The sequence below is a fragment of the Myotis brandtii genome, unplaced genomic scaffold, assembly GCF_000412655.1.
Source record: "Myotis brandtii unplaced genomic scaffold, ASM41265v1 scaffold99, whole genome shotgun sequence".
Lineage (NCBI taxonomy): Eukaryota > Metazoa > Chordata > Mammalia > Chiroptera > Vespertilionidae > Myotis > Myotis brandtii.
In genome coordinates this window covers 3,284,862-3,307,836 of record NW_005372121.1, presented here as the reverse complement: position 1 = coordinate 3,307,836, position 22,975 = coordinate 3,284,862, and the positions used below count along the sequence as shown (strand labels likewise).

Sequence of the window (22,975 nt, the reverse complement as noted above, 5' to 3'; positions counted from 1 at the left end):
CCACCCCTTAATCACTTTGCTATTCCGCTACTGTATTAGCAGATTCAGATTAGGTTTAATTGCATACAGTGGAGAACTAAAAATGAGAGATAATTTCCCTTATCTTTTATGTAAAAGAAATCTGAAGGGAAGCTGCTATTGGGGCCCACAGTCCCAGGGACTCAGGCTGTTTGATCCTTCTGCTCTACCATCCAGATGCTCAGCTTCTATTCTCCGGTGACATCAGAATCCAAAACAGACTGGAGCTCCAGTCAGTATGTCTGAGTTCCAGGAAAGAGAACAGAAAGTTGGGGCAGGTCACTTCTCACATTTCTGTCCCCTTTATAAGAATCTTTCTGATAAGTTGTGTCCTGTAACTACTACTTACATTGGCTAAAACCTGGACACTTCGCCATAGAAAGTGAGGCTAAGAAATGTAGTCTTCTCATTAGGTATATTGCCAACCCCAGTATTTCAGAGGTTCTCTTGATGGGGAAAGAAAGGAAAAGTGACTGTCATGCCAGATTTATAACGGATGCATAACCCCAAGCCTTTCAGTTTGCTGAGGTCAATTTGTCCTGAAATATTTAAGTAAAATTGGTTCTGATACCCAATAATGCACAATTAGAAAATCTAGAGCCCTTTAATAAAACTATGGAGTTGTGAGTCTTACTTTTCTCCTAGTTTTATAAACCCCAAATCTCTGTTTCCATGGAGTGTCTGTCTCTACTCTGCATTTCACTTCCTGATAACCCTTTCCACCTCTTCATCCAACTAGATGACACCCCAATTCTTCCTCCTCCATGTATCATTGAGGCAAGGTTGTATGTTCAGTGAACTTTATTGAAAGTTTGGGCCAGAGATGGGAGATGTAATGCAGTCCATTCCAGCAGACAGCAAGCTTACAATTGAATATAGGACACTCCAATTCTTCCTGCCTTTAGAGAATGTCCACCAACCCTCTCTTCTTGGCTCCTGCCTCCAGCCCCATTGATGGGCAGCCTTTCTCCCTCAAACTCCTTAGTCTGCTTCCTGTCAAGCCCTAAGACTCTTGTCCATATCTTATCCAGAGAGGTTTGCTTATCTCTATCTCCCTCCAAGTTAATCCTGGCCATTTTTCAAAGACTATCATCTCCCAAACAGAATAGTCCACCCAGATAATTTACTAAACAAAACAGGTTCTTAGAGGAGGGATTTGGTGCCAAGCCAAGAAGATTAGCTATCATTCTGTAGGCACTGAGAAGCTCAGTGGCATGACCAGATCTGTACTTTAGTAACAGTGGGGAGAGAAGAGAGGTGGAGAAACTGGTCATATGCATATTGTATGGAACAGGCAAGAGATTATGAGGCGCTCGGCCCTAACAGTGGAGGAAAAGAAGCTTAGGATAGAGAGGATTTGAGCATGGGTGGATGAGGTAGGCTGAGGGGGAAAGGATAAATGCTCTTTCTAGCTGAGAAAAGATACGTAATAAATAAGAATGCTTTTGAAATAATGTCATTAGAGTAACAGATGCACAACACCATTCTGGTGATAGAAAATGAACATAGAAACAGAAAACTCTAGTATAGAGGACCCTCACGGAACACCTCGAAAGAGAGTAAACTAACCTGTGTGTGCAGGACACTGCATGCAGTGCTATCATGTTGCACTATTTCGATGTCACCAACCCAGTGAAGGGAGGGATAATTTTTTGTTCTGCTCTCAGATGAGGAGCCAAAGGGTCAGAGGTTAAAGTAACTTCCTGAGAGGCAGGCAGATATTTCATTGCAGAGCCAGAACTGAAATCTCAGTCTGTAGGACTCCAAAACCCATGGCCTTGCATTTCAGCAAGCTGCCTCTGAGATCTTCAAGCCAATATTTCTCATTGGATGTGGATTAATAAGTTGCAATCAATGAGCAGGGTCTAAAAGGCAATAATCATCACTCCAAGTAGTATTTTTGGGGGGCACTCTTAGTTTATGGTTTAGCTCTAGGGCTTATAATTCATATTTCCTGCCATCCTCATTTGCTCTTTAGCATCTCTGATTCATCATCAGGTGAGCCCATGAATCCCTGGGGAGGTGACAAGGGGAGCAGAGCCCTCTCAAGCAGATGCCTTTCCCAACCTCCTCCTTGGGCTGGCTCTGGGGACCTTCACAAAGCTTAAGCAGAGTCTCCCCATTTCAGTATCCATCTCAGGTTGGATTTTTTATGACTGGGGGAGATTTCTAAAGATTCCAAGTCTGTGTACGCTGGTCTTGTGAGCTTCCTTGTTTTGTTTTTAAGAACAAACCATTTTCCCCTCATTAAATTGAAATCAGATTAGAGAGGTGAACATCAGGAAGGTTGGTCTTTTAGCAACCTTTTACCATTCATTCCACAAATTTACATTGATTGGTTCCCCCCAGAACATATCTAAGAATTGCTCTTAACCATACTGGGAGGTGGAAGAGACAGAAACATTGAGAGGGTGTGGGAGGAAGTGAAACGGTAAACAGATGCATGCCAGTCTTCAAGCCTCTGGAAGACAGGAACTCCAAAATCATGTCCAAATAAAACAGCTTCTTGTTGAATTCTTACTAATCATACCAGCTACTCCTGATGTTTGTAAAGTCTTTAGGTCATAACTTATTAGCACTCAATAAATGTTGACATTGTTATTATTACTATTGTTTTTACTATTATTAGGCAAATACTACTGTGCATACATCGCTTTATTTAATCCTCCCACCCTCCCTGCTAGCTGGATATTAATGTTTTCATTCTATGGCAAATCACAATGGCTAAATCATTGAGGACTTACAGTGTGCCTGGCACTAGCTGAACACCAGGTGCATGATCCTTCCAACAAATCCTACAAAATATGTGCCATTATTATACTCACTTTGCAGATGTCAAAACTAAGGCTCATAGAGATTAGGTGGCTCGTTCAGGGCCATGTCAGTGTCAAACGCCAAGTTTAAATTGAATTGTGCCAAGCTCCAGAGATTGTTACTCCCACGCTGCTTCATGCAGACACCCCTCAAAATTCAAAAACTCACCAAAGGGAATCAAATGAGTCAAGGAAACCTTCACTCTTATTGAGATTTCAAAAGATCCTGTTGCTCACTGTATTCTATTGGTTAGGAGAACACTTTTTTAGCTCAAAACTTCTGTAACCGAGGTCATGGAAATGACTTCTAAGTTCAGTGCCTTTCTGATACTTGTCAGCAGTGAGAAGGGTGTTGTGAAGTGCTTATAGCTCTTCAATCCAGGGCTGATTGACAACCCTGTAGGAAGGATGTCAGTTACCAGTTCAGAGAAGGTGAGCACATTGTAATAGAAACTTGCCAGTTTCTAAAATCGCTTATCGTGAAAATGAGTTTCCTCCAGCAAACCCAGGAGAACCTGGGCTTCTTTTACATCTTCTGCAGCCCTTAGCAGGGTGGACAGTGAATACCAGGAGCACCTGGCATGCCTGCGGGAGGGACTGGCCACCTGCTCTGGGCTCAGGGTGGCAAAGGTGCTGCAGAACACAGGAAAGGACTCTGGACAAAGAGCTTGGCATCGATGCACAGAAACAAGACAGGCACACCTGCCATAACTGTGATCGCAGCAAGAGATACCAGGGCCTGGGTCACAAGTCGGGACACCTGAGATCTAGTCCCAGCTCCATCCTGCAGCAGCTCGGGGCAAGTCATTCACATCTCTTGGCCTCAATTTCTCCCTCTGCAAAATGAAGAATTTGGATTACGTTGCCTGTATGTGCTAGGCCGTGGTCGGCAAACTGCGGCTCGCGAGCCACATGCGTCTCTTTGGCCCCTTGAGTGTGGCTCTTCCTAAGCCTTAGGAGTACCCTAATTAAGTTAATAACAATGTACCTACCTATATACTTTAAGTTTAAAAAATTTGGCTCTCAAAAGAAATTTCAATCGTTGTACTGTTGATATTTGGCTCTGTTGACTAATGAGTTTGCCGACCACTAAGTTAGGGTAATAAAAACGAACCCAGGAAGACGATAGAATTGTAAAGAAAGATCCAATGTCTCAACTCACCCCCGACCCCACACACACACACACACATATCAACCCTATGTCGCAATTAGTCCCTGTACCTGATCTTCAAGCCCTGCTCTGCCATTTACTACTTGTGTGACTTGGGAAATTCACTTAACCTAGAGCTTCCAAAATTACAGATGTGATCCCTCGGTCCCCTGGGCAGCTGGGAGATGGCAGAGGCCCCAGGCTAGTCCACTTTACCTGAGAGCAGCCTCACCCCTTACACATGATCTCCTTCCCATATCCACACAAACAGTATCATTATGTAGGTGTATTCTGTCAGGTGGAAAAGTTTGGAAAGTCCTGATATCTTGTCTAGATCTTGGATTCACCATCTGTAAATGGAAATATTATTAGCCTCTGTATCATAACCATCTTGTAAGATTAAAGTTGTGTATAGGAAGTGCTTAGTATAACCAGTGTGCCTAGCAAATGCTCAGTAATGTTTGCTCTTGTAGTCACTCTGACCACTACGATTGGCCAGGCCTCCAACCTAACAAGGCTAGATGTGTCCTTAGCACAGATGAGCATTCCTGGTTTATATTCTGAGGCTTCTCGGTGTAGACCCAGCAAAAGACCCAGCAGTCCTGCCTCCTACTCTCACTTTCTCCAGATGAACCTTGTGCGAAGAGTATGCTTTTACTTCTGAAAGTATTTTCCCAAAAGGAATTGTCATCTCTATTGGACAATCCCCTTCCAAAAGGCTGTGCTTCAAAACATACAGATAGGCCTGCCACAGAAAGTAAGCAAAGAAATCCGATAATAATGACAAATTGTGATTAGTGCCATGAGGAAATTAAACACGGTTCCATGACAAAGTACTGTCTCTGAATGAGTGATATTTAAGCAGCCTCAACTCTGTGCAGTGAAATGGGCGCTAGAAATGAGTAAGGCACAATGCTCATGGAACAACCACTTGAGACAGGAGTGCTGATGGAAGCACAGAAAGAGAAGTTATGCCAAGCACCAGCCCTTGCCTCAGACACCTGATGCAAGGCAGACTTGGTGCATAGAGTCAAACTGGTCGGCTATGGCAGCTCAGGAGCTTTGCATGTGCCAGGCCATCTGCTCTGAACACTCATGCCCCTCCTCTCCTCACATTGCTAAGCCCAAAGGCTGGTACTAAGGGACTATGACCATGAAGGAAATCAGGGAACTCCTGGCAAATTCCACTGGCCCTGGTGAGGGTGTAAGATCAACAAAGCAAAAGGTATACACAGAGAAAAAAGCTAAGGGCAGAGCTTTCTAAAATGGCTATAGACAAAGAGGAGAAATAAGAAGCCCAGCCAGTGTGTCTAAGTGGTTGAGCATCAACCATGAACCAAGAGGTTGCCAGTTTGATTCCCGGTCAGGGCACATGCCTGGGTTACAGGCTCGATCCCCAATAGGGAGCATGCAGGAGGCAGCCAACCAATGATATTTCTCTTTCATGGATGTTTCTGTCTCTCTATTCCTCTCCCTTCCTCTCTCTCTAAAAATCAATAAAAATATATTTTTTAAAACTACGGGCAAAGAAGTAGGAATAGAACAGAAAGAAGAACAACTTCTTACACAAGGAAATGAAGGGGTAAGCCCTGGTGTCACAAGCTGCAGAAACACTCATAAAAAGCCACCCCAGTGATGACAGCCTGTGGATTGGGAGGCAGTGTAGATATCCATCATAGTGCGAAGGGTAGGATTGTATGAAGAAGAGGGGATAGCAAGCAATGGAGGAATCTTTGATTTAACAACTCAAGGAATGCATTCATCTTGGAGATAACCTGTGCCTGTGCTTTACTAAGTGGCTGTATATGTGTGAAAAGCAATTATTTGTTAACTAGAGGCCCAGTGCATGGATTCGTGCACCGGTGGAGTCCCTCGGCCTGGCCTGTGGGGATCAGGCCGAAACCAATCTCTGGATCCGGGGTGTGGATGAAGCAGATTCAGGGCCAACAGTGTCCCAGCAGCAACCTAATCCACAGCCTATTCCACGAGGAATTGGGCTCCCTCCTCTACTGGTTGGAGCGTCTGCCCTCTGGTGGTCATTGCACATCATAGCTACCAGGTGAACAGTCAGACGGTCACTTAGGCTTTTATATATATAAATATGCACTACAAACATTTCATACTATACTTTACCACTGGCCATTTTCATGGTTCTGGCCTCTAAAAGAATCCCTTGCAGAGCAGTTGAACACATGTATACATGTATGTATAACTTTGCATGTATATGCACATATACATAAATGCACACAAACATATCATTAGATCTTATTAACTCTTCAGGAACTTTCTATTTTGGAATAAATTTAATAGCCCTTAGTTATATTTATCTTGAAACTTTATAAATACATCAGCTTTAATAATTTCTTAAGCTTTTAAAGAAAATAACCAATCTAATGAATTTCTTTTATATGTGAACCATAGATATGAATGCCTGCTCCTTTGCAAATGTTTCTAAGAATGTTTCCACTGTGAAAGCATTCAACATTATAAATCGGTCAAGAGCACTTAATATTTTCATTAGAGGAATTCCTCTTTCAAGAAGCCACCAACATATCCAAGGGAGTCACCGTTCTCTTTCCTAGAGTTATCTTGCAGAAAAGTCAGCTAAAATGCCACCATCGCCATTGCATCCAGTAGGGGCTGCCCACTTGGAGACAATCCACCAGGATCATCTAGGTGAGACTCTTAAGAAGAACAGTAACCTGCAGGTCCTTGTCAGCTCTGTGCAGGTACAGTGCACAGTCATTTACCAAGCACACCATCCTTCCATCTCATAGAAGAGTAGGTGGCAACACTTCTTAACATACAAATTTCATACTTATTCCCTATAGAAGGCCAAATTCTCCTAGAGTTTTGAAGGCCAGGGAGTATAAAGGGGTAGGGAAAAAAAGAGGGAGGTGAAAGTGGAGGCAGTTGTATCAGAGAAGCAAGAAGAACTAGAAGCGGGAGTGGTAACCACATCCTCATACCCAAAAGACTGTCTCCATTAGTCTCCTAAGTCCTGGGTCCTGGCCCTGCTCCACCCTCCTTGCATGTTGCCCTAATGTAGAAAGAAGTCAAGATGGCACCCTCTTAGGAGGGGTTTCTAATGTCTCTGGGAAGGTCCTCCTTGGGGAGCAAATCTAGGCTCACGGAAGATTTGCTGTCTCACCCTCCTGAACAGCTGCTGGCTGCAGCCTGTCCCCGTGAAACCTCAGTCCCACCTGCTCCTCAAATGGGCCGAAGAGACCACAGGAGGGCTCAGGTGTGTTCTCTAGGTGCTCCCCTTTAACTCTGTCCATTACATTCTCAGGGCAACAGGGTGGTGGCCTGGCCACCTCACAGAAGGTTTGTAGGTCTGTCATCTCTGCCGGTGCCATTTCCATCTGTCCTAGGAATGGGGGCATTGCCCACTCCTGCAGAGTGACGAGCTGCAAAATATTTGGGTGACAGAGAATTGCTGGTTGTCGCTTCAACTCCCACTCTCCTTTGCTTTCTGCACAAAGCCTGTTTAGCTCAGTTATCAGAGTCATCTGGGTGAGGGGCTGTCGGTCTCATAAAGAAAGTTTGAGCAAGAACATTGCAAATTTCTTTACTTTTAAATTTCTGCATTTTTGAAATAGGACAGATGTTTCCAGATTAAAGGTTTAACACCTACGAGGAAATCTTTCTGTGTTCTGTTTTAGAAGTGAATTGGCACACAAGGATTTGGTCTAGACTCCAGGTGATTTCTGATTCCCTGAAATGCTGTCTCTAAAACCATCAGCCAACAATATTTGCTTCCCACCTCGTTTATTTCACCTCCAAGGCAAAGTCTCCTGCATAAACACTGCAGAGGCTACTGCTAGGTAAATCTCTCTGAGAGTCCTTCTCCCCTTGTGTAATAATAGCCAGAGCTCCCACTGGAGGAGGGCCAATGACATGTCAGCAGCCTGCACAGTAGGAGTCTCCATCACCATTTCCATGTGAAACTAGGGCCCAGTGAATTGGATGACTTGCTCAAGGCCACAGTAATAATTTTTGTTGCCATTGATTAGGTACATACTGTGTGCCAGGCACTGGGCAACATGATCTGCGTGTATTCTCTTTAATTGTCATAACCTCTCTCTGGGTCTCTCTTCGGAGGCTGTGAGGCTCCCGTGATACCTCATTGCCTCTCCTACAGCAAAGAGGGGCTGCAGATAGAGGCCGCAGCGTTCCCTCACTGCTTACCTGAGCATCAGATGAGGGCTAAACATGACTTTGCCTTTCCCTTTTGTAATGTCTTTTCCCCTCCAAGACTGCCTTTGATGCTTACCTAACGTCACCTACATTAAAATGTTAAGAACAGAGTAAAGGGCAGTCCCAGCTCCTCTGCCACCTCAGCAATGAAGAGGGAACAAGATGAGAAGGTGGCCTCAGGGAACAGCTAACCCTGTGGGTTCTTTAGGTGGAAGCAACTACATGAGCATTATTATTGTTATCATTTTCATCATCATTTCATAAGTGATGCAGTTCTTTAAAAAGTAAAATAATGAACACTAATGATGATAATTAGCAATAACATGACCAGATAATATAATACAGTGGGGCCTTGACTTACGAGTTTAATTCGTTCCAAGACCGAGCTCATTAAGGAGCTCATTAAGGAGCTCGTTAACTCAAATTACTCTGTCAACTCAATGCAAAAAATCGGCCGAGAGACAGCTGGTATCTCAAAAAACTCGTTAGTCAGGACACTCATAAGTCAAGGCCCCACTGTACTTGAATTCATCATGTTACAGAAACTGTTATAGAAACAGACATCAGGCCTCCAATAACCTCTAAACTATTTTCATAGAGGGAGATCTAGAGAAGAGAGTACACAGATAGTCTAGTCATATTTAATCAGCAAATAATCAAACTTCCTTGACCTGTGTCAGGGATTACTTCTCTGTTATGTGGACAGCTTCTTTCCTTCCTGTTTCTAAGCTGATATATTGGTGCTGTGGTTTGGAACTTTCGAGTTCTCTGCTCACTACCCATCTTTAATTGGAGCCCTGTCAGGTTCAGTAACTAATTGTGTCATACGATCCCTGATTAACGATGCTGTCCATCCCCTAAACCCAGGTTCTCACTATCCACCTGGGGCCTGCTTTGGCAGAAAAAATTGTCTCTTCTTAGACACAAGAAACATAGGCAGTTCCAGACGCATTTGTAAAAATTGCCCGGGCTTCGCTGACAGGTGAGTGGCCCAGGTTGCGTTGGGAGAAGAGACAGTAGTAGGGAGATGGGAGGGAGAGCACGCCTGATGCGATTACTCCCTGAAACAGAAACCCACAATTTTCTTGGCTTATCAAGATCACTGGGAAGAGGACATCGGTGCAGATCACAGGGTCCCACAGCACATGACAGGGGGCTGAATAGATGATTCTCGGAATCTAGCAACCTGCTTCTCAAAGGGGTCAGCAATGATGGGGACACTTCATCATACACCACCTGGAATTCAGTGTCACAGAGAAAACAAAAGTTTCCAAGAGAATTCACTCTCGATTTCTCTCTGAGGTCCTGGGATTTCTCCTTCTACCCTACTCCCAATCTACATTTAAGCAGTACTAGCAACCAAAGCAATGTATATGACGTGTCTTAGCCCTGTTGTGAATTTAGAAACGGAACAAAGATGTTTTAAGAAAATGAGGAGAAACCAAGATGGCGGCATAGGTAAACACCGGAGATTGCTGCCGCAAACAACCACTTCAAAAATACAACTAAAAGACGGAACGGACATCACCCAGAACCACAGGAAGGCTGGCTGAGGAGAGATTCTTCAACTAGAAGGAAAGAGAACAGCATACTGAGGCTCAGAGGAGGCGCAGTTTGGAAAATACAAAGGTACAGAGGTGCGCGTCGAGTCGGCTGGTGGCTGAGGGCGCGGTTGTCGTTTTCAATCAGGAGGGAGTCTCAGACTCTGAGCTCCAGATCCGGGCGAGTCTCTAGGGACTCAGACTCAAATGGGAGAAGTGGGATTGTCTGGCATCAGTTGGAACGTGAGGGCAGCTTTCTCTCCGAGGTTTGCAGCGGTTGCTGGGGTTCTGAGAAGCAGAGCCTCTGGGAACGGGACTGAGAGGGGCTATAACCGCTCCCTCCGCCCGCCCTGTTGAGCCCGCCCCGCCCAAGCCCTGCGCAGAGCCATTTGCCGGATCGCCTCAGGCAAAGGCTAGATTAGCACCTCCCCAGAGGACAGAATCAGACACAGCTGATTCACACAGCCAGTCGGCCTGGTGGTCAAATCCCTCTAGTATTAACTACAACAATCAAGGCTCAACTAGAACAAGACTGCGCACAAAGACCACTAGGGGGTGCACCAAGAAAGCATAAAAAATGCGGAGACAAAAAAACATGACAGAAATGGAGGATATAGAGCTAAAAATCGCAATTTTGAGGGCTTGCAAAAATGTGCTAGAAGCTGTCAATAAACTTGAGGAGAGAGTCACGAAAACTAATGAGACCCTCGATGCTATGATAAAGAACCAACTAGAAATTAAGCATACACGGACTGAAATAAAGAATATTATACAGACACCCAATAGCAGACCAGAGGAGCGCAAGAATCAAGTCAAAGATTTGAAATGCGAAGAAGCAAAAAACACCCAACCGGAAAAGCAAAATGAAAAAAGAATCCGAAAATATGAAGATAGTGTAAGGAGCCTCTGGGACAGCTTCAAGCGTACAAACATCAGAATAATTGGGGTGCCAGAAGATGAGAGACAGCAAGATATTGAAAACCTATTTGAAGAAATAATGGCAGAAAACTTCCCCCACCTGGTGAAAGAAATGGACTTACAGGTCCAAGAAGCGCAGAGAACCCCAAACAAAAGGAATCCAAAGAGGACCACACCAAGACATATCATAATTAAAATGCCAAGAGCAAAAGACAAAGAGAGAATCTTAAAAGCAGCAAGAGAAAGAGACTCAATTACCTACAAGGGAATACCCATACGACTGTCAGCTGATTTCTCAACAGAAACTTTGCAGGCCAGAAGGGAGTGGCAAGAAATATTCAAAGTGATGAATAGCAAGAACCTACAACCAAGATTACTTTATCCAGCAAAGCTATCATTCAGAATTGAAGGTCAGATAAAGAGCTTCACAGATAAGGAAAAGCTAAAGGAGTTCATCACCACCAAACCAGTATTATATGAAATGCTGAAAGGTATCCTTTAAGAGGAGGAAGAAGAAAAAGGTAAAGATACAAATTGTGAACAACAAACATGCATCTATCAACAAGTGAATCTAAGAATCAAGTGAATAAATAATCTGATGTACAGAATGAACTGGTGATTATAATGAATCAGGGACATAGAAAGGGAATGGACTGACTATTCGAAAGGGGAAAAGGGGAATGGGAGATGCGGGAAGAGACTGGACAAAAATCGTGCACCTATGGATGAGGACAGTGGGAGGGGCGGAGGGTAGGACAGTGGGTGGGGAGTGAGGGCGGAGGGTGGGGCAGGAACTGGGAGAAGGGGAGTTATGGGGGGGGGGGAAGAGGAACAAATGTAATCTGAACAATAAAGATTTAATTTAAAAAAAAAACACACAAAAAAAAGAAAAAAAGAAAATGAGAAGGAAATGGGTAATCACCATCTCAGCAAAATGCTATGTTTGGCGAGGACTTGTTTAAAGACATGTTTGGGCCTAAGTGGTGAGTTGCATGGGTGTAGTCCATCAGCTGATTCCATCCTGTGTCTGGGAGATGACACATGATTGATATTCAGGAGAAACTGCCTTCAGGAATGAGGAATCATCCATTTGCCAGATCAGCCCACCCCTACCTTCCTACCTATCTACCCTGTATGAAGTATTGCAGTTATAGTATGTTCGACACAACTTATCAGGCCTGGTACCTGCAACTTATGCCCATCACACAAAGCAAGACCCTCTGAGATTGAACTCTGAGCAGCACTCAAGACGTTGCTGATCCCAGAGGCTTTAATGAAACTGCAGGGATGGCAAATTGTTTTCTTGGACAGTTCCCTCCACTTCCCCTTGTATCTCCTGATAACCTCTTTCCCTTTGAGCAGCCCTTCTGGTGATCCGAAGACCTTACTTCAAAACTCAATTTTACAGTTTCTTAAAGTAGTTCATGCATTTCCCTCCCACTCCCTGCAACCAACATCTCCTTTCTTGTTTTATTATAATTGTTGCTTTTCTGGCCTGTCTTCTCCACTAGACTATAAGACACACACACACACAAAAGGGATAGTAGTCTTTCTGTTCAACTTTGAACCCCTGAAAGCTAACACAGATCATGGAGATGGCGCCTTATAAATTTCTTGGATAAATGAATGAATTTAAAGATCCTAGACCTGGATATCAGAAGCCCTAGCTCTATATTTAATTGAATATGCAACTTCAGTCTGTGGCATCATCTATGAAGTAAGAGAACAAATCCAATGAACAGTTGACACTTGTGCCCATGCCATGCTCAGTACAGGCCTGTGCATCCACAGAAGACAGTCGGGACTTGAGGGAGGTGTGGGATGAGGGAAATCCTGGGCAGGCCGGCCTCAGGTCTCCTGTCCCTCTTCAAACGTACCACCCTGCCTTTACTTATTTATGTATCAGGCTCTCAAATAAGACTTTGTGTGCAAAGAGGGTTTAACAATCAAGACAAAGCTTTAAAACTATAGAAGTAGATACACTGTCCAGTCTTTTTCAGCTAGATTCCCCCAATCTATTACAAAGGTCCCACCCTCTCAATCACTTGCTCCCAGTCCACCTCTGGAGACTCATCTTCCTCAATCCCTAAAATAGCCTTCCTGTGCCATCCCAGCTATGCCTTTTTAGTGCCTGTAACCACCCTTTCCCATGTTTTTCTGCCTGGCAAAGCCCAGCTCACCCTTAAGATACAGCTCAATAGCCTTCCTCCTCCTTCCCCGCTCCCCCATAAACCAAAGACACATGCCCCCAAGAACCGAGCTGACCCATAGAACTCCAAGAGCACCTCATAAACACTCTATAGTATTAAAACTGGCCGTGTGGAATCATCTGTTTATTAAACTCTTTCCTGAAAGGTAGATACTTCATAGTCAGGAGATCTGCTTACTTATTGTTGTGTCTCTGGTATTCACTTCAGTGGTCAATTTAGTAGGCACTTAACAATGTATGTCACATAAAGGAAGGAAATTAGGAAGTCAGAAGTTCCTTAGGAAATTAGTAAGTTAATTGATAAATAGGTTAGTCCATATATTAAACTACAAGTTAATGGGAAAGCCTCTTTATTGGAGTAGAGAAATTAGCATTTGAGTGTGAATAACCACTAGATTTAATCTTTCCAGGTGAAAGAATACTTTTTAAACATAGTTATTTATCTAATGGCTTTCTTCAGTGGAATGTGGAAGGAAATACATTTCTTGAGTCAAGAAACACTTCTCTACCATTTGCCTACTCTCAGCTGGGTCTTTCTCCTTTCTACCCTCTTAAATTGGAGAATATTGGTCTTCTGGTTCTAAGAGAGTATTAGAGAGCCAGGGTAAGCTGTGAGTGAAGACATGAAACTAGAAGAGGGGGAGAATGCAGTAATATTTTATGATTGTGTGGCATTGTCTCAGGCACAGTTGGAAAGTTCAACAGTGTTCGTAGGCTGTCTGGGGGTATCTAACCTCAGGCTGACCTAGTATGCCTGCATATGATAGAACCATGGACTCTCTGAGTTGGAAAGAATTCATGTTAAAAGGTACTAAAGTTTTCTGAACCCCAAATCATACATCATTTGGGGTACGCAAGAGAGGATTGACAGAGAATATTTCAAATATGGAATCTCCTGGTATCTTGTCCCAATCTTCTTTTCAATGTGTAAATTTAAGTGCTTTTTAGGCTGGGAATGTGTCAATTTAATTTTTAAAAAGTAGTCCCGGGTATAGAAATAAAACAAAACATAAGGGATATGACAAGATGAAAACAGGGATACACTTGCAATATACTTAAAGAGTGGGTAATGGAAAAGAATATCAGTTGCAGGCTATGAGAAATCACTCATTTCCTCTAGTCCTGCTGAAATGGAGCCTTCATATTTCTCGAGGACCTAGACTTGCTATCTCTGAACAGCTCTAATGGGAACCGTCCATCATGTGGTCTTCAGCATGCAGTCTCTCATTGATGGCTATCTGGACCTCAACATAGTACTCTATATTGATTTTCTCCAGCTACATGGTTATACTTTTGGATTCAATATGCCTCTCCCTCTCCAATCACTTGATGGGCAGCCAAGGAATGCACTTTGACAATAGCACTGGCAAATATGATTAGAAAGGTAACTCTGGGGGAAGAATTATTTTTAAACACATTACTAAATTGAGTAAATATTATTTATAAATATTTCTCCTCTTTAAAATAGTGATTCTCCACCCAGTACACCAAATCAACTTTAGGTAATAAATACTTTGCAATGCTTCCTTTATGCTTGTGAAATACAAACTCAGGATAATGTTACCTTCCTATACACTTAATTTAAAAAAATAATGTGCCCTGAGTATGAAATATAAATGTAAGAAAAGTAATTTCTAATAAAAAATATTTATTTTAATGGGTGAATCTGGGAGACATAATGTTAGGAGACATAATGAAGTGACCAGATGTTTGCCATCGTCTATAGAACCACTACAAATGCAACTGCTACAAATGTACACTCACGTAGATGTGCTGTGTGGTGTTCAAAGACCATGAGTCATGTTGCTGTGGATGATGTAGTTTTTCCAGAATGATGGCCAACTCTTGGTAAATTCCAAACAAAACAAATTACAACTGTCCCTCCATTTACCCCATTGTTGTAGTCCTGGAAAACTCTCTGTTGATAAAGCCGTGGAAAAATGCTTTGTGTTAATATGCAAAATGGAGGTAGATTCAGAAATAATAAACAGGTTTTTACTTGCATGATTGCCCATTGGCTTCTTCAGAAGTCATGTGAGACATGGGACCATGCTTCATTCTGTGGGACAGTCCCACACGTGGCACAATGTCTAACAGCCCAGTCCTCTGACCATCTAATGCAGCTTGTGCCCACAATTATCATGAGAACCACAGACACTCCTACAGATTTCCAGAATTCAAACCCGAGGAGGCAGTACCTTTGCTGAGGACCATTGGTTTGAAGAATTTTCTACAGAGCTTCCCCAATGACCCAGATTCCAGCTGTGAAACCAAAGAATGATAGAACTAGAAGCTACCTTAAATCTTCTCTAACTGCCCCCTCATTTTTATCCATGTGAGGTAAGTGACTTGCTCTTGGACACCCAGTTATTAGGATAGAAAACCAAGATTACCCTGTCAGCACTTTTTAAAAATTTCTTGTTGAATAGAAAGATACCCTTGAATTTGTCTCTTTACACATCAGGTACTTGAAAATAGATAAATGACACAACATTTTCCAGTTTTTAACAGGATATTTGGGGTGAAATCACTCACTTCTCACCCCTGAGTTTCAGTACCAGCTGTGATACTCTCTACTGCCCACTACAAGCCTGGATTCCTGCAGACACATAAATGAGAAAGGTTAAAAATATTATCAATTCCCTTACAGTGTGCTCAAAGGTACGATTGTTGAGAGCAGAAATTGTCTTACACGGTTAGTGGTTAATTGATTTTCTCGCCATTCTCCCCAACCTCCAGTCACCAGAATCCAAGCAGGAGCTTGGGAAATGAATGGCTAAGATTCCATATGCTCCTGCACTGTGCACAGCCTGACTTAGGACAGTAAGGGGCTGGTCCCTTCCTAAGACCTAGTGAAGTCTTAGCTATCCGGTTCTGATGATGAACTGAGTGTTTTAAAATTTGATTTGGCAGATCAGATATTAAGTAGAAACTGTTAGATTGCACAATACTGGATCCCCAAATTACATTTTCAAACTGAGCCTGTTTCAAAAGTATTGCTTGGAGGGAAAAAACCACAAAAGTTTATAAGCCTTATATATTATGAGGAGGTAAAAATAGGTGGAGAGAAGACATTCATAGCATATAAATGTGGATCCTACATCAAAGAGGAGCAGTTACTTGCTTCCTAGTCCTTCCTTGAGCTGCACTAAAGAACAGTCTACTCAGTAATGTGCCAACTCAGCTCTCTTCAGGAGAAAACACAAAAATCCTTCAAGCAAGAAAGTCTCATTAGGTCCTCATACTTGGTGCTTATACACCCTACAATTTCCTCATGGAAGAGTTCCTCAGGTCTTCTTTCCAAGACCACATCCTCTTAATTTTAGACTCCCTCCAACAATTCAAACATTGGGTGTTAGAAGCAGCAATTTAGAAAGGAGGAGGTTTGACTGCTCAGGGTGAGCCCTGTGACAGCAACAGAGAGAAATAACTGACAGTCCAGGAAAAAGATGGAAAATTGTTTTTACAAAGTGAGGGAGGGGGGCTGACACAGGAACTCAAAGTAAATAGCAGCCTGAGCCATGTAATATAGGCACAGATGGCTTTGCTAGCCCTGAGAGCATCTCCATAATACAGAACAACATAGTAACGGACATAAAAGAAAACTTAGGTTATGCTCAATATATTTTGCAGCAAAAATTCAATCCTAGAGTAACGGAGAAGGGAGATCCTTCAGAGGGCATCCCAGTCCCATTCCTTTATTTTACAAAGGAGGAAACTGAAAGTAAAAGGTGGAACAGGTTCGAGGTAGACAACAGCACAGCCCTTCTGATCCAGGGCTCCTTCCATATGGACACCCTGACAACTGACATCACTGAGAGGAAGGAAAAGCGACATTACATCGCATGGCATCATTCAGTGTGTCATTGCTTCTGACATTTGTTTTTGCTTCTCTGCATTGATTTCTCCCCGCTTCCAAAGGAAAAGAAACCTGCTCTCTTTATTCACAAAAGAGTGAACTCTTGTTCCCTGATTTGTGAAGAGAGAGCTTCAGGGTTGGCCCTTAACAAATTGGGACTGGAGGTGAAGTTTACTTGGAGTTCCCTCTGACATCCTCCTCATCCCATTCCTGCTGTGTTCCTCCAAGCTGTCCTACATTTGTCCTCCAACTTGGCACCTCAGCCACTGGCCCCACATCAGGAGCTCCTGCACAGTGTAGGAAACTCTCCCACCTCCCAAAAGTCTGATGTATCCCCAGCCTCCTTCTAATTTGATCTCTAATTCCATTAAACAAAGAATGGGGCAATGTACCGACGTTTTTCAAAAATAGGTGGGGAGTGCCCAGCCAACATGGCTCAGTGGTTGAGCGTCAATCTATGATCCAGGAGGTCACACTTCAATTCCTGGTCATGGCACATGCCCGGGTTGTAGGCTCTATGCCCTGTGGGTGGCATGCAGGAGGCAGCCAATCAATGATTCTGTCTCATCATTGACGTTTCTATCTCTCTCTCCCTCTCTCTTCCTCTCTGAAATCAATTTTAAAAATTTTCTTTAAAAAAGTAAGTGGGGAGCTGGTTAAAATACAGGTTCCTGGTCCCCATATCCTGAAATTATGATTCCATAGATGATTCTGGTGGAGTGGGCCCTGACCCTCCCAGCTGCCCGCCTGCACGTTCCCCACCATCCAAATACTTCAAACTATCTCTCTCTGCCATGTCTTTACCTCATATAACACCTTCTTTTTCCAATTAACTCCTCCATATTTCTCAAAACCAGCTAATGTAGATGTCTCTGATCTTTGCTCTCATTCCTGTGTGTTTCTATATCACTGAGCTTTTCCAACCTACCATGATTTTCTGGTACATCTCCCCTTGAGGGCAAGGCCTCATCTCACTTGTGTGTGTGTTTTTATTGCCAGCAGCCCAACAGGCACATAGTAGGCACTCTAAAACTGTTCATTAAATTATCTTTTGCATGTGGTCAATTTCCTTGTTAATAACTAGTCACTTATTTACATTTGAATATTTTATCAGTCCCCTAGATATAGTACAAGATGTTCACAAATCACTCAAAGTATCACTCTCCAATGAGATGCATCTTCTGCAAGATGTAAAAATGAAACAGAAGAATTTTACACATAATCTAACCCTGGTGCCAACAGCTGTAGGGTCATAATGAGTTAGGTCCATATTCACTCAGGATATCTGACACCTATGAACAGTGACAGAGACCCATACAACAAACAGGGACCGTTCCAAATGAAGATCAGCTTCTAACAGTTCCTTAGAATTCGTTCTGATTGCCTTCCAGGCATTCAGGTTAAAAATTTTTCAGAAGGGAGGTTGGGAAACATTACTGGCTTTGAATTGGTTCATACACATAAAGCTCTGTGTATGTGCTCTTCAATCCCAGAGATTCCCGGTATTTCCTACCCAACATCGTAAGCCACCAAGAGGTTTGCTCACCTCCTACCACCGGTGTGTTTTGTCCCATGCAGGTGTTTGCTATGCAGAGTTCGGGGTCCGTGTCCCGAAGACCACGGGGTCGGCCTACACCTACAGCTATGTCACTGTGGGGGAGTTTGTGGCATTTTTCATCGGCTGGAACCTGATCCTGGAATACCTGATTGGCACTGCGGCCGGTGCCAGCGCCCTGAGCAGCATGTTTGACTCGCTGGCAAACCACACGTTCAGCCGCTGGATGGTGAACAGCGTGGGGACCCTCAATGGCCTGGGTAAGACCACCACCCCTCTCACCTCAACATGCAAACTTTCTGAGCCAAATAAATGGGTTCTCCTTTCAGGACTCAACTTGGTAAAATGTATCAATAGCCTTAAATATGTGTTTGTTTGCTTTAGAGAGAGAGAGAGAGAAAGAGAGGGAGAGAGAGAGAGAGAGAGAGAGTGTGTGTGTGTGTGTGTGTGTGTGTGTGTGGTGTTGTTGTTGCTGTTGTTGTTTTTGCAAAGTAATTCTTTTCCTGCGAATCTATCCTAAGGAAATCAGTCTAATTTCCATAAAGCTTTCGACAGAAAGATGTTCATCACAGCCTTATTTATAATAACAAAATTAATTAGAAACAGCCTAAATATTCTACAGTGGAGCAAATGGCTAAGTAAATCATGGAAACATACTATGTAGTTAGAAAATAAAAGAAAGACTAGCAAAACTGTTGTAACAACATGGAATGTTTTTAATGTAATGGCATGTGACAAAGGATGCAAATCATACATGTATCATGTTAATAAATACATAACAATAAAACAAATCATGTAAGAAGAACTGTCAGAAACTTCTCCATTGGCTTCCTCAGAAGATTTTTAAATTTTTCATAAATAAGCATGTATTAATATTTAAATGAGTAAAAAAATTAATATATTTATAAAATGGAACAAGATGGATTCAGTCTAGCAGAGGTCAAGGATGGCAATGGAACGGAGTGAATACTAAATGATGAGAAGCTCACGGAGCAAATACCTTGAGACTTCAGGCTCTATAACTTGCCTCCCACTTTCCATGCTGATGTCTGACTTTACGCTTTCACATTCATGGGAGGCTAAACATTAGTTGTGGAAACTTTGGGGTCCTGCCCCAGAACTTTGAGGGACTAATTATGAGGCTGTGTACAAGTCCTTTAACTTTGGTGTCTCTATCTGAGAAGAAGTGACAAAAATGCTGAGTATCCAGATACCAGGAGAAGATAAAAATGTATGAAGACCACATCTCCTCAGTACACTAATTTCATAGAATTTTAAGTCTGCATGGGTCCTCCAGCATCAGGGAGTCCAATCCCTTAACTTCACAGGGAGGTCCAGAGGAGTGAGGCACTTGCCCAGAGTCAGTCAGTCCTGGCTTTGGGTCCTGGGTGCTTACTTACACTGTGTACTTAATAGCAATTTAATTTAACTTGACCTCTCTGGTTACAGGCAAAAGTGCAGCTGAAATTCAGGAGCCTGACTGCTGAGGCAGTGCCTTTTCCACTCCATAGAGGGCAGGAGTCCACTGGCCAATGGACAAGACCTTGAAGGCTGTCCACTGGTCATTTTCTCTGCAGCCACTTACACATAAATGGAAAGAACACCTTTCTTCCAATAGTTTTCAAAGACACACATTTTAAATTTTTCTAATGATGAAAAAAAATTGCTGGAATGGAAAGCAAAATTCATGACTATAAAGTGAACAAAAATGAAGATAAAACAATTTTCAAGTAACATGTTAGACCTATGTATACATCCTAAATATCCCAGGATAGTCCTAACTTCAAATGTTCTGTGCCATGATTCCATAGGACTCTTGTAACTGTCATATCATGTATCCCAATTTGGGGTCGAGGATATCATGTTATTTTGTCTATATACCAAAACCTTCCCATTTGCAAATAGACACTTGTAGACTACAGTGTAGTCACACACATGCGCACGTACACACACACACACACACACACACACACACACACACAGCATTTCTTCTCCCTCTGTGACAATCTGACCACCCCTCTCAGAGCTGAGTGCCGATGCCCTGGGGAGGGGCTGGGAGTTTGCATGGCCTTTTTTCCCTCTGGACAATATTAACTCATGTCTTTCCCCTCTAGGGAAAGGTGAGGAATCCTACCCAGACCTTCTGGCTCTGGTGATCGCGGTCATCGTCACCATCATCGTCTCGCTGGGGGTGAAGAACTCTGTGGGCTTCAACAACGTGCTCAATGTGCTGAACCTGGCAGTGTGGGTGTTCATCATGATTGCAGGCCTCTTCTTCGTCAATGGGAAGTACTGGGCTGAGGGCCAGTTCTTGCCCCACGGCTGGTCAGGGGTGAGTTCATTCCTACATCCCTAGGTACTTCTCCCATGCTCTGCCTTCCACCCCGTGATGAGTCTAAGACGTATTTTAGGGAAAATGCTGCTGTGTCTCATAATCTTCATGCCACCCTCTTCATCACCTTTCACTGGAATGTTCTGAAGAAGTAGCTCTCATTTTATTTTGTTTCATAAACATTTATTAAAATCCAATTTTATAGATAATTAATAGATTTGTTGTGTTGGTCCCTTGCAATATACCTAATACTAAGTGCTTTGCATGTAATATTTTATTTAATCTTCCTAATAACTATGCAAGGAAATATTTACATTCTGGTCTTTCAGGTGAAAAAACTCACACTCAGAGAGGTCAAATGACTTGCTATTAAGCATACAGTGTAGGTAAGCACAAAGGACCCAAAGCCAGGACTGCCTGACTCCAAAACCTGTAGAATCTCTCTATAGTTTATTTAGATGACAGACAGTCCATCAATAAACAAGGCAGTAACAAAGGCCAGGAGAGGGACGGGTGGGAAAGAGATTAGTGTTTCTTGGGTATGGAACTAGGGAACAAACAGTTTTTTGTTGTTGTTCTTTTTTTTCTTTTCTTATCTTTTTCCTTTTTTAATCCTCACCCAAGGACATTTATTTTATTGATTTTAGAAAGAGGGGAAGGAGAGGGAGCGGGAGGGAGAGAGAGAGAGAGAAAAACATAGTTGTGAGACAGAAATATCCATCGGTCGCCTCCCGCACATGCCCCAACCAGGGATTGAACCCACAACCTGGGTATGCACCCTGATCAGGAATCAAACCCTCAACCCCTCAGACGATGATTCAACCAACTGAGCCACACTAGTCAGGACAGGAACAGTTTTTAAATCTAATCCCCACATTTGACCCAAAGTGGATAGTCCTCTGGGGTCTGAGGGCAGTTGAGTGGGCCCATGGTACAGTTTATAAATTCCATTCCACTGCACGGTTCACACAGAGAAATCCACCTGGTGTGGTCTGGGGGTTGGCAAGACAGTAGGCTAGACCAAAAGGACGTGTTCAGATCTCACCCCTGTGACAAGTAGTTCTAAGTTGCACCTGGATTTTTTCTCTAGGATAACTAAAAAAAATGTTTACTTTATGGGTTAATCGGTAAAATTCACCAGCCCGTTCTCTTTTTTTTTTAATAGTTGAACATAAATCAGAGAATTTTGAGCTGAAAGGGGTCTTTACAGCCACCAGGTCCTATTCCCCCATTTAACAGGTAGAGAAACTGAGGCCGAGAGAGGCAAACCTGCCTAAGATGGTGGCAGAAGCAAGTCCAGCATTTCACCAATTTTGCTTTTGTAGCTTTTTCTTAGACTGTTTTCTTCCAAGATGTTCAAGGACCAGAAATCTCTCTTGGAGAACACTCAAAATAACTTCTGTTATTTTGAACCATGCCATGCTGTTCAATGCAGAGAAATAAGCAAGGAAGCAATTTCAGCCAAGATTTCTAGTCTTCTGCTTATCTGTAAGAATTCCACAGAACCACAAAGTTTATTCCACCTCTTTGAAATGAATAAATCCTGAAACTGGTTAAAACCAGAAGAGACAAAGAAACACTGTTGACCCTATTCTGGATCCCTAAACCTATATTCGCTTATGATACAAATCGTTTCTTTCCCATCAAATAGGAGAGAGAAAAAAATTATAAGAGTGACAAAGAAAAAGTGTTTTTCAGAAACTCAACTGCATTTTCATCATAGCACACAAAAATGTTCTCACCATTTTCTTAACAATATAAGAAATTACAGGGTCGTGGACTTACTGTAAGACTTTGGCCAGCAGCTAACTTCTGTGCTTTCAGGTTTTCTCAACTATCAAGTGGGAAGACTAATTGTACCAAATGTTTGCAAAAGAGAATAAAACCTTGGGTGTTTTGATGTGCACAGTGTGTAGTTAGCAATAGTGATAACAACAGGAGGAGGAGCTGGAATGTATCCACTACCTGCTAAGTGCTCTTTGAATTGTGCATTGTTCTCCATGAATATTATCTCATTCTGACAACAAAACTTTAATGCAGGTGCTGCTGTCCCCAAGTTACAGATGGAGGATCCAAGGCTCAGAGAGGCTGGGTTTACTTACTTGAGGTCACTGAGCTAGTCAGTACCAGGACTGAAATTCCTGCCCAGGTCTGGGTGGCTCCAAAACCCTTTACTACATCAATGCCCTGTGCAAGATGACCCTCCCTTCTGAGTCTTCTTAAATAAGATAATTAATCTGACAGGTTATATTTTTATTTCTTTTAAGCTTTCCCAAAATCATAAGAGTCTTGGACCTAGGAAGAGCCTTCAGAGATGGCCTAGTCTCGTTCTTTTTTTTTTTTTATGTATTTATTTATTTATTTATTTATTTATTGCTTA

General features: G+C 42.8%; 1 protein-coding gene across 1 annotated transcript in view; it reads left to right on the top strand.

The window, feature by feature from the left end:
* Nucleotides 1-22,975, top strand: part of SLC7A14 (solute carrier family 7, member 14) — a 103,616-nt gene that overhangs the window by 52,341 nt on the left and 28,300 nt on the right. Inside the window, exons 3-4 of the mRNA XM_005886572.2 lie at nucleotides 18,287-18,523; nucleotides 20,378-20,595. Coding sequence (XP_005886634.1) covers nucleotides 18,287-18,523; nucleotides 20,378-20,595 — 455 coding nt within the window. The remainder of the gene's footprint in view (nucleotides 1-18,286; nucleotides 18,524-20,377; nucleotides 20,596-22,975) is intronic.